The sequence below is a fragment of the Polyergus mexicanus genome, unplaced genomic scaffold (genome assembly GCF_030449975.1).
Source record: "Polyergus mexicanus isolate NDT 795.1 unplaced genomic scaffold, iyPolMexi1.0 SCAF_26, whole genome shotgun sequence".
In the NCBI taxonomy this organism is placed as follows: Eukaryota; Metazoa; Arthropoda; class Insecta; order Hymenoptera; family Formicidae; genus Polyergus; species Polyergus mexicanus.
Genome location: NW_027223346.1, coordinates 4,638,625 through 4,651,562, shown reverse-complemented (window position 1 = coordinate 4,651,562; position 12,938 = coordinate 4,638,625). Strand labels below are relative to the sequence as shown.

General features: G+C 32.1%; 1 protein-coding gene across 2 annotated transcripts in view; it reads left to right on the top strand.

The window, feature by feature from the left end:
- The window catches only part of Dsb (debris buster), a 35,609-nt gene that overhangs the window by 20,678 nt on the left and 1,993 nt on the right, over positions 1-12,938 (top strand). For both annotated transcript variants that reach the window (XM_070314324.1, XM_070314322.1), the window contains 7 exons: positions 9,315-9,406; positions 11,069-11,229; positions 11,490-11,628; positions 11,822-12,025; positions 12,166-12,310; positions 12,453-12,704; positions 12,784-12,902. In XM_070314324.1, the coding sequence (XP_070170425.1) occupies positions 9,315-9,406; positions 11,069-11,229; positions 11,490-11,628; positions 11,822-12,025; positions 12,166-12,310; positions 12,453-12,704; positions 12,784-12,902 (1,112 nt within the window). The remainder of the gene's footprint in view (positions 1-9,314; positions 9,407-11,068; positions 11,230-11,489; positions 11,629-11,821; positions 12,026-12,165; positions 12,311-12,452; positions 12,705-12,783; positions 12,903-12,938) is intronic.

The following is a 12,938-nucleotide window of genomic DNA, read 5'->3' as shown; positions in this document are numbered from 1 at the left end:
TATGAATCATTAAAATAAATTAAACTATGAAACAAACGTGAAAAGTGTCTCTTGTAAAAATTTATCTTTCAAGATATATCCGTTCTTTATTCTCTTTCTATTTTAATTGGGACATTGCAATCGTCTTGTAGAAATATGGCTTGCGTGACTGCGAATCGATGTATAATAACTATAGCTGGACCGGATGTTGTAAGTTCGATGCATTAGACACACTAATGATTGGCGAGATTTCGAAAAAAATTGCACGTTTGGTGGCATTCTAAAGTTGTATCAAAGCGAAGGTCTGGGACTGTAGTTTAGATTAAGATATCATTAGAGAAAAATGTGAAAGGTTTTATAGCCGAGATTGCCGAGTCTCCCGCAGAATGCGTGTGATTGCATTTTTATCATCCTCTTGAGCAAAATAGTATTTGTTTAGTATCTCTCGCCTTCTTTTTTTTCTTTTTAAATCGAGAAATTATTTGAATAAACATCTCTCTCGTGCATTAGAATATGTTACCGAGAATCATAAAAAGCTAGAGCGCAGTTAAGACTGGATACAAACTAGAGAGAACCGTTTTTACATACCGTTTAACATTTCTAATGCGACTTTATCTCGAGCTTCACACTAACCTCTCTCTCTCTCTCTCTCTCTCTCTCTCTCTCTCTCTCTCTCTCTTGAATTGTCATAAACTATTTTACATAAAGCGATAAGTATCATACTCTAAGAAGTATTCAATAACAATTACAAGGTTTTTTTATGTTAGATGATTTGCATTCCAGATTTCTTAAATCATATAGTTGCCTTGATCTTTAGCATATGCGATTGAAAGAGTATTCTATGCGATACATATATTACTTTACAATGCAGATTATGATCATAAATATTTATTTGTTTATTTTCCATTTTACCATCTCTATTTTTTATCAATTATCTGACAAAACTTATATTTTATTATCAATAATTATATAAAATTCAGCTCATTTACATTTCTGATTAGAGTTACCATATATAGCAACAAATTAATTATAAAATCAGACGAATCCGTCTTCCATGGTCGAAGTATGTACAATAGATTCATTTAATTTGTTAAATATCTGTATCTGCTTCGATGAATTCATAAATTGGTAGCTCCATAAATTTGCAAATATGATCTTTGGAATGGGTGTTTTCACATATTTTATTCGTACACTACCATTAATGAGATTACTATTAATTAATTTTAATTCATTTCACTGAACTGAGCAATCTCTCACCGTATCAAAAATCCAAAAGTCACTTAAATAACGATTCAATCAAAAATATTATTTTTATTGTCCTGTAGTTAACTGCCAATAGACTCTTGTATCAAGATTTGTCAAAAAAATTATTAAGAGAAATTATTTAAGATTTATATAAACTTAGCAATGTAACTTATGAGAGTTATTTAGCTTAAAAAAAAGATGTGTATATATGTGTTTTCTTGGTTCAATTAATTATATAGATAAATTCTTTATTTGCATTTATTTATTTATTCAATAATGTTATTTATTTACAGAATATGTGATCGTGATTTCTGAAAATTATTTATTTAAAAAATTAATAAACGTTAAAATATAATAATATATTTTTTTTAATTTTTTGTATAACGCGAGGAGTATTAAAAATTCCTGTTACACGACTTTTTATAAATTTATAAGAAACCGGATAGATTAGATTTTAAATTCTTGATATAAGTTTATAAAGAAAACAGAAAAAATATTATATCCTTATTAAGGATTTATTCGTTAACTTATTCCAACAGTTTTTTTGCGACGTAAAAAAAATATTTTTTTATATTACAAGAACATCGCCTGTTGCTATGCAGATTTATATATTTTTTTTAATTATTTTGGATATCATTTTTCTATTTCATCATAGTATTATTGACCAATAATATCACACACAATTTATTATATCCGAGTTTAAATTTCTATATCTTAAGTTATTTCTGGCTGATATTAAAATAGGTATGTATAACAAAAATAGTATAAGCATTTCTTTTATAAATAAAAATTTATGGGAAATTACAGTTAAAAAAAAATCATCTTTATTAGTGACATAGATTGTAAAAATGCATTGAGGAATAATTTATACTGTCGTTGTGGTTTACAATTGTATTATCATTCGCAAAATGTTAAGATATAAATATTATACTATGATTTTCTCGTCATGCATGATAGGCAAGCAAAGAAATCGTTTTCAAGCGCGCTTAGGAATTACGGGGAGAGTTCGATGTCAAGTGTGCACGTGAAACGCGTGCACATAAATGACTCCATTTCTTTTCTTATTGCAGCATTAGTAAGATTACGCAAAATTATGCACGGAGGAAAGCCTCTCGCGCTCTAAAAGTCTTATTGGACGAATAGATTTGCTTCAAATGCGAGAACTTTGATAATGACACGAAGGAAAGTGACATTAGCGAGTGTATAAATAGGAAAAGTATAATATTATAGTTAGAGTCACATGCGATAAATTTAATTTTTTATATTATTATTTTATAAACAATTTCTCATGACTTATTAGTTTTGAAGAAATCCTGTTTTCTAAACAATTTTATATGCAAACAAAAATGTATGTAATCAAATTTGAATAGATATTATATAATATATACATATAGGGTATCTCGCCAAAAGTGGCCACCCCTTTTATCTTTTAAACTAAAAGAGATAGATCGTAACAAGTATATATATATATATATATATATATATATATATATATCAAATTAAATGGTTCAAATTGAAATAATATTGAACTATTATAATATTAAATAACTATTATAATATTAAATAATATTCAAACTGTATTTTTTTTTTTTTTTTTTTTTTTAGATTAGATTAGATTAATAATTAATTTTCGGAGCAGATTTTTTATCTTTTGTCTGTCTTATTTCGGAAAATATCACTATTTATATACCATATATGTTTCTCCCTCCCTCCCTCCCTCCCTCTCTCTCTCTCTCTCTCTCTCTCTCTCTCTCTCTCTCTCTCTCACGGCGAATTTAAATATCAACAAGAATATGTGATGGCTCAAACTGGAACAAAATGTAATATATACGTGTAATGTCCCGTTTCGCTTCGAATTTCCCCGCCATTTAGTAACGCGTAAAATGGCGTATTACTGTCAAGTTACTTTATTACTGTCCGAAAAAAGAAAAAAAATTTCAGCTATGTAGAATCCTTACGCAATAATAAAAAAATTCATGCAATCCGTATTGAAAAATGTAACAAAAAAGCTCTTGTCGGATTTTCTCATTGAGACAATTATTCGTTTCTCATTTCAAGAAGATCTATAATACTTTCGGCGAGAAAACTGAGATGTGCATATGAACGATAGACTAGTATGTAGGCTACATTGCGGCTACTGATTGACGTTTACGACGCGATCATCAGTGTTATGCTCCAATAGTATCAAATAGTGTACGTACGCGTCGTTTGTATGAGAAAGCCATCAAGAAATCTCCTTATCCGATATAATCCTGACCAATAAATAAAAAGTTTCAGACTAAATGTAAGAAAGTTTATAATTTTAATGCGCGAGAAATCATTATGGCAATACACAATGTGTGACATCGATACTCGTATATGGGGATAGTCAATAGAAATTCATCGCTCCATAGTATTCAAGGGATTAGAGAGAAATTAATCAGGGACATCCTGTACGCGTTACAGGAAGCTTTCCCGTATCGGGGCACCGCGGGTATCCGCTTCTTCCGCAAACTGTAAACTTTCTAGCGGCTACGCACAGTTTCTCGCATACAAGCACGCAGCTGCGTCTGTACTGCGTGTTCGCGCAGACGACGAGTTGAGCGCGAGAGAGACGTTGCAAAATCGTGATTGCGCTTCGTCGAGAGGAGAATTTTCGCTCTTACGTTTTTACGGGAGAGAGAAGGAGGGATAGAGGGAGGAGTAGGGGGATGGCGAGGGAGACGCGGTGCTGCCTGGGTAGATGCGTGTGCAATATCGAGAGAAACCGTACGCACACCGTACGCACGCACCTTACGCGCGGATGCTGCGGCTCCGAAATCGCGGCGGCGACATTACCGCATGTAACGAACGGCTGCTTGCTTGTAACAACGTAGGAACGCGGACGTGCATCTGCGGCCAATTAAAATACGTTGATGCTTGGGTATCGTTAGATATCTCTCCAAAGGAGAGGATTTCTCTCTTTATTTCCTAAGTGTCACGTGGGAACGAATCTGGTTGAAATTGCATATTATGCGGATTTATTAAAATTTTTGATAAGGATTTTAATCCCCTTGTATGTAGGTCACATATTTCTTTCGCTCTATTCCTGGTCACATATGGGTCACAATGTCCTGTCGCAGTTTTAGCTATCTCAAAATGCTTGAAAAAATTCTTGGAAAATTTATATATATTCCTTGATATCTCTGTAGAAAATGATCATGTACAAAAGTTAAATAATAAATTCTTATAACATTTTGTTTATTGTTTTAGATCTTCGGGATATTTTATTGCAAAAATATTGATAGAGTCAAAATGAACCACACTTGACTTTTAAGAATTAATTATTAGTTAATTAAGAAAGATATATACTAATTGAGAAATTAATCGTAATCATACATTCTGATGTTTTAACAAATTTACTTTTTTTTTTTTTTTTTTTTCTTGTCCATGTGTGTGCTTTGGCTTAACGTCTCCGCGGATAATTTGTACAACATTTGTAATATAGAGAAAACTTTCCTTCGGCTTTCAAGCCGTAGGAAGCAATCACGTAATCTCTATTATGGTGGTTACATCCCGCGCGAGATGAACGGTGATGATTCTCGCGAACGTGTTCTGCATCCGTTTCTCGGATTTTTTTAAACTGGTCTCTCATAGGCCGGAAATAGCGTTAGCTATAACGTATTACGTACCCGATGATACATCGCTGATGTACCTAACTCTAATGTATGTAACAGGACCATGGAACGCAATTCAGCGAGAAGGTCGAAAAGACATTTCTCAGAATTCCTTCCTTAGAGAGAGGAAGACGCTTCGTTCTTGGGATCGTTATAAAGAAAAACTGTTGTATTTTAAAATTCCTTTTTAAAATTCTTGATGGGAATCTTGATGCTTATTCTTTCATTTTTCGATTCTCGAATCTTCAGGGGCTCTTAATTCTTGAAAGATTCTTAAAATCTCTTTTACCATTTCTCTAATTTCTCTTTCGCGATATAAAAGCCGCGATATAAAAATCGCGTTTATCACCCATATCGTATTTCCGGCGTGTGGAACTATTATGCAAAATAATGGTATGCAGTGTAATGCCAAGAGTCCTCAAGGATTACGATGTAAGTTAACCGCGAGTTACGTAATGAGCAACTTATAACTGAGTAGCTCTTTAAACTCAATAAGAGGGAAACAATGAGCCATTAAGTATCGCTTGTACAATTACCGATAGTTAGACCGCGATAAGTGATATTCAGCGGCTTTTATCACACCAACGTGATTAAAGGATCATCAACTATGTTCGCGTTGCTTCATTTTATGTTCTAAAGAACCTGCAAATTAATCTCACTTAACGAGCTACTTGAACGTCGCTCGCTATTTCATCAACCACAATCGATAATCGATGATTTATTTCTTTCTGACAAAATTAAGATAATTTATAAATAGTATAATAGCATTGTTCTTTTAAGGCAACGATTAATCTGTAACAATAATAAGATTATTATTCTCCTTAACATCCATAATATTTTCCTTTTTAATTGAAAAGTTCTTCGAACTCGTGTAAAAAGATTCCTAAAAATTTTAATAGTTCTAATAGTTTTTTTTTGCTTCTTAATAATATTAATAATTATCTGTATATTACCTGTTAACTTTATAGCTTCTTCTATACCGATAAATAAGCGAAGCTAAAACGGAACGAGCTAATAACCGTGATGATTGTGAATCATTACTCGGATTATCGATCGTTCGCAAAAAATTGAGAATAACCGAGTGATTCGAACGAGATCGATCTTGCGTTTCTTCGATGCACGCATCTTCTCGAGGTCAGATTAAGAAATCGAACTTCGGGCACGTCTGGCCGGTGGCCGGTGGCCGGTATCTGAGAAAGGAGAGATCGCAAGGTGCGTTGCGCAACCGTTCCCGGATAATTTATACCACTCACGGTTAACAAATACCACGCACCGTATAGCTTTGTGTGAGCAGCGCGCGAGTTATTTTGCACTCTCTCTGTGATATGCGAATTATAAATTGCCAAATAAACGTTCCATTCACTATGTTGATCCTTTCAATCGCGCATTACTGCTTTCCTATACTAATTGTAAGACTTATTCGCGCTATCGCGAATAATCCTTAGATATCGAGATAGTATCACGGATAATCAATTCCCATTATATGTGTAATCGATGCGGTGTGTTAAAAATGATAATTTGCTTGTTCACTTTAACGAAATTGTTTTAGAACGGCACAATCTTACATCTCTTAAGATCAATTACTTACTTAAGTATAATTTATTTACGATATACACAATTAATTTTATGGTGTAAATTAAACGCTATTACTTTATATTCCATTTGTTCTTTTTTAACGAAGATTGTTAATAAATCTTACTTTATGTTGTGTGAATTATATTAATGTTACATTATAAAAATCTCTTTACTTATATACTGACTATCTCGTAAAAGGGTCTCTCTTGTACGGAGAATTGAAACGTCTCTTATAGAGAGAAATGATTGTGCATAGATGCATGAAATAAAAACTACGGTCATAGAGAGATAATGTTGCTAAGCAATATTTATTGAAACTGAATCAAATTATCTGGGAGAAAATCATGCGGATGTATGTAGAATGCGGATATAGTTTAAGCAATCGAATGCTTTCTACTAACGGAAATAACGAGAATGAAAACGGAGAGATAGAGAGAGAGAGAGAGAGAGAGAGAGAGAGAGAGAGAGAGAGAGAGAGAGTGCTACTTATTTAATTAGGCTTCAATATATGAATATCAATTAAGAAAGTATAAATTTATAAAATTATACGGTATTAGAGACCAAATGAGATTAGTAATTATAGCAATATACATGCACTTGTATATGAATATATTAATTGATTAATAGAAACTAGATGCAACTGGGATATGGCAAAAAAATGTTTTTCTATTAAATTAAATAAAACATTCTAAATAATTGAGAATGACGACAAGTCATTTATATAATATTATATTTAAAAATAAAATATAATATTATATTTAAGAATAAGATACAGAAATAACAAATAGATGGGGCAACAAATTTTGACAGTATAAACTATTGCTAAATAAAAATTTAAAGGAGCATGAAGGTCATTGAGAAGAGTAATCTTGTTCTAATCTATTTTTCTATTAAAATATCTTTGAGAGATATTTATAATTTATTAGAAATATTAAGAAACGTTTGCAAACGTCAGTATTTGTTCGGATATTATGCAATTCAAGGTCGTTGAATGGCCTCAGGTGAATTCCTTGGCCAACGAAATTCTTGACAGTTTCATTGAGAAGATTAAAAGACCAGATCGCCGAGTACCTTTCTTTTTTGGTAGCATCAGTATTTTTATCTTTTGTTCACAGTCCGCTATTCACGTTTTTCTAAGAAGAGATTACATTTACTGTTATCGAACTGATAATTGCAGCCGTAATTAGCGTCAATTCGACAATGTAAATGTGGATTTGGTTGTAAACATAATTTGACGAAGAAAAGTGAATCAAACAACGTATATGTATTCCTCTTATTTTTCTCTACCGTAAATGATTGGTTACTAGAATGTTTTCCATAATTGTGAGCGCACTGTAATGTGCAATATGATGCATTACGTCGATGGATCGGGGCTTTGGACGGTAATTTCAAAATTGCATCATTAGCGTCCTACATTTAATTCGGGAGTGAAAGCATGTTGACCGACTTATACGCAATGAAGAATTTCCAATGATGCTGGGATCTCGTAACAATTATGTAACGAAACGCTCGAATTATCGCGTAAGTTATACATCTGGCTCGTCACAAAGACATTAGACTTCGGAATATTATCCAATTAACATTACCGATGCTTCCTAAGCAGAAAAATGTATAAATGTCAATCGCTCAATGTCAATCATAGATAGCTTCGCGTAATGATTTTCAGACATATTTATGTGTAATAACTGCGAACGTTCAATTTTACTAATAATTATTATTGACACAGCGAACAAAGCATTATGACGCTTATTTAAATGCATTTAAATTATAATTGATATGATAAATTATCGGTTTTTATCAAGATGTAATTTGTCACAAGAAATATTGACGTCATTTACTAGTAATATGCATCATGGCATCTCATGTCAACACTAATTATCTATTTATTACATAAACTTCTGCGAAGTGTTCTAAGATCAAAATCATAAAGTTCTCCAAAAATTATAATTATTACAACACACATATATCCATATACCATATATGTGACATATGAATAAATGCAAGTAAAATCAAGGATTAATTGCTGCCAAAAATATTAATTTTTGAATACAAAATTAATTTATTATTTCATGCAAATCTCTTTGTTTCAAGTAGCAATTAAAGATAATATACGTAAGTTTTTATCTACACTTCTCGTTTAAAGTCTTCTAAGGATTTACAAATTCTCAACGAATAACAAGGACTACCAGTTTGGTGGCAAAGAGTCTTGCTTAATCTTGAATCTAAGATCCTAAGCTATCGCTATGGAAAGTGTATTTCGTAATATATTTTCCAGGTTATTTACGCACTATTATACGAGCTAACCGTTTCTACTTTGTATTAATAATTTATTCAGCATAAATATAAAGTTATATTATATGTATATAATATACATGTATACATACACACACACACACACACACACACACACACACACACACACACACACACACACACACACACACACACACACACACAACATTTCGATTAAGATATTTTTTGATATATTGTATAATTACATTATGGCAATTTCATAAGCAAAAATTTTGCCACATGTAGGGCACGATAAAGTAAATAATAAATTGATCATTTTATTTTAATAATTTTTGTATGTACGAAATTTTTACAACAATATGTTTCTCTGGGAAGTGTTGCCAGTAATTATAGAATATGAGTTACTCAATGAACGCATATTCTCGATACTGGGCACTAATTTTCAAATGTAGGTCAATGCTTGCTCTATGAAAAGTAGTGGATAGATATATGTATATGATGTCGATAACCTTCCAATAAAAAAAAAAAAAAAAAAATTGTTTGCGCAAACGCGCATTAAGTTTGCATATATTTAATACTGTATGTTTTAATGCTTGTACTATTAACTTACTATTATTATTTTTGCAGGTAGGATAGCAGCAATCTGCCTAGGTTTCCTTGCACTTATGATCGGCATAGTGCTCAGTAGCATACCGTGGGTTGATTATCTTATTTTAAGAGTAAGTATGAAACACTTAAAATATATACATTTTGCGTTCGATACATTTAATAAATATGTAATATAGTTGTCGCGAGATCTTTAAAATTATTGTATTATGCTCTTTTATTTTTATATATTTTTATATATTATTGAAATAATATAAATAAAATTATCTATGAACATATAATAAGATGCCATTTATATACTGTCAATGTATTTTACAAATTAATATATAGTTTATTATAATTTTATTATTAGTATAATTTTAAATAGAAATAAATGTAATAGTTAATAGTAAATATAAAAATAATTTATAAAATGTAAGTTATAGGGTGGCAAACCATAGGATCATGTATAATATGGTAATTTGATCTCATCAATTGTAATTGACACAATTGAGAATTATTTGATGTGTTTAGGCGACAAGATTAAGATTATCGCGCAAGCGATACATCATCAATGAGTCGTGTGTAATTATTTCTTTGACAGGTTCTTGCCTTTCGCTTTCGTTTTACTTTCAAATCCTGTGAAGACTGAGATTATATGCGTGTATTTGGACAAAGTACGTCTCACGCAATGAATAATTAATATTTTTTATGGCCCATACTTGCCGTCGAGTAATTTGCATTCGCAGTAAATAACTTCGCGAGTCTCTTTTATCATCTAAGGTCAGCTTAACGTACGCGGGATAGACTGTCTGCAAATAATTTATGATTGTCAATCATGAATTGAACATATTATTATATGTGCAATCTTTATTAATAACGTTACTTGCACAATTAATTGCATATCTGGTATGTAATCTATATGTAAATTATTTTGTACAAATATCAATTTATTAGTTTTATTGTATTTTGTTATCAATCTTTATCATATTAATTAAATATTTTAGATCCAATGCTATCATTGTAATTATATTGTAATTATGTATCATATTTATAATTGTCGAGAGTAGAAAAGAAGAAATTGATTCTGCTACACAAACTCTACACGATTCTTTATGATAATGCTGTTTCGTGACTCTTTAATTATTCGAAATTAAATTAATCCTTATAGAAATAATTTACAGTTGTTTTAAAGTTGTTGCCCGCTACAAGTTTTTACAACATAGGTAGAAATTTATTTTCGTCATTTTTTCTTTCCGCGACATTTCCTTCCTATCTAAATCTAAAAGAAAAACCGGAAATAACATTTTTTTCACAAAAAGAGTATAAGAGAGAATCTTGAAACTTTTCAATGTTTAAGAATCCACTTTCATCTATTTAGAATGAGCTCCCATTAACTCGTTTTACTATACTTCTTTCATTTTAATTTCCTCGGAAATTATCTGAATCGTTAATGCGCAAGATAGACATTCAAAATATGTGCAGCAATCTAATCATGTAATCTAATAATGCTTCCCGAAAATATACGTGACCTCTTTTCTTACAACGAATTCAACACAATAAATAATATTGCGCTATCAATTAGCTAATTTAAAAATGTGTAAAGCGAATTGTGTAAAGCAAACCAATATGATTTTTTCCCCAATATGATTAACGATTGTTTCATAAAAATCTTACGATAAATTACCCTAAATGAAATACGAATGTGCATGTATACAGATCGTAATTTTAACTTGAGAGAAACCGCCGGTACAACACGCCGGTAATAATATCGGCAATTTATCGTGTTTTTCAAGCAACTGCGACTATGGAACGGCTCGCTCTCCTTTCAATATTGGCAAAAGCCAGGCGTAGCTCGATTAACCAAAGTCTACATATTTAATGTAACCAACACGGAGAACTTCCTGCAGTTTAACGAGAAGCCAAAGCTCCAGGAAATTGGCCCATTCGTTTATCGGTAAATATACGCTTACTCGTACTGCAAATTTGCATGATCATAAAATTAGCATTAAAATATATTTTTCTACGAATAATTATTAGATATCTTTGTGTTTATCTAGTTACTATAGTTTCTTAATACTTTCCCGAAGCGCTTGTTAGTATGCAAACCGGCCGAACGATGCTTCATTCGGGTTGCGTATTTGTGTGGGCTAAGCTTTGTTAGACAGCACGACGATCGCTTCGCAATCGATATAATAAATGTGCATCTTTTTGCAGAGAGGATATGGAAAAGGTTAACATCGTATTTCACAATAACGGAACTGTCAGTTATCAGCATAAGAAAATTCTAAACTTTGTACCAGAAATGTCTAAAGACGGAAATATCAAATTAATGGTGCCGAATATACCTTTGCTAGTGAGTTTATAGCACATATACGAATTAATTTTATACTAATATTGTACAAACTATAATATATATATATATATATATATATATATATATATATTATTACAATGTATAAAGAAAATTTATTTGATTTATCTTCTTTTTTTATTCTTGACAAGAAATCAAAGAAATATGTAAACGAATATTTTTCTTTTCCCTTCAGACACTTTCGACGCAGAGCAAGAGCCTTCCACGTTTCATCACAATGGGATTATCAATTTTCTTGAGCGGGATGCACATGAAACCCTTCGTTCCTGTAACGGCGCAGGAACTCGTCTTTGGCTATGACGATCCATTAGTTAGTCTCGGATATCGATTTCTTCCCAAAACAAGACGGCCCATGAGCAGAATGGGCCTTCTTATCGGAGTAAGTGCGATTATTACATTATCGTAATTTAATATTTTATTTTCCGCGTTATATATTTTTATAAAAAATAATTAATTTATATTTTTTACACGCGCAAGCCAATATATTGTATATGCTTTATAATCAAACTCCAATTGTAGAGAAACGGCACATTGAGTGAAATATCCACGATATTCACCGGACATACGGATATGAAAGAGTTTGGTTTGATAAATCGATTGAACGGAATTGATCATTTGCCGTATTGGCCGACGGCACCCTGTAACTCCATTACAGCTTCGGAAGGTAAGTTTCTTTGCATTTCAAAAAAATATACATACATCTATACAACTTACTAAATTCGCTTTGATGATCCGAGTTTTTTTCTCAATAAAATGTTGAGTTGACACATTTTGTCACGATTAAATTTTAAATGACCTTTGAACAGGATCCTTCTTTCCGCCGCGAGACCAGACCGGCGCTGATATCATTCATGTGTGGGACAAGGATCTCTGCAGAACATTGCCGTTGCAATATCGCGGACCGGTAGAAAAAACGGGTATCAAGGCGGATTTATATACCCCGCCAGATGTAGTTTTCGGTCAACCGAACGAGAATACGGAGAATGAGTGCTTTTGCTCCAACGGCATCGAGAATTGTCCCCCGCAAGGCTTGCAAGACATTAGTCCATGCCAGTACAGTGAGTGTTACGAAAAGTATTTCGAAAAGTTGAAATTTTAAAAGATGAAATTTATGCAACTTGCATTTCCTTGCTTTAGGTGCGCCAGTTTACCTCTCGTTTCCACACTTTTACAAAGCGGATCCCAAATTGTTAGATGCCATTGACGGACTCAATCCGATGGAAAAACTACACGAAACATACTTCAAAATTCAACCGGTAAGCAAAACACGAAGAAGATTCTTAAAAATTTAT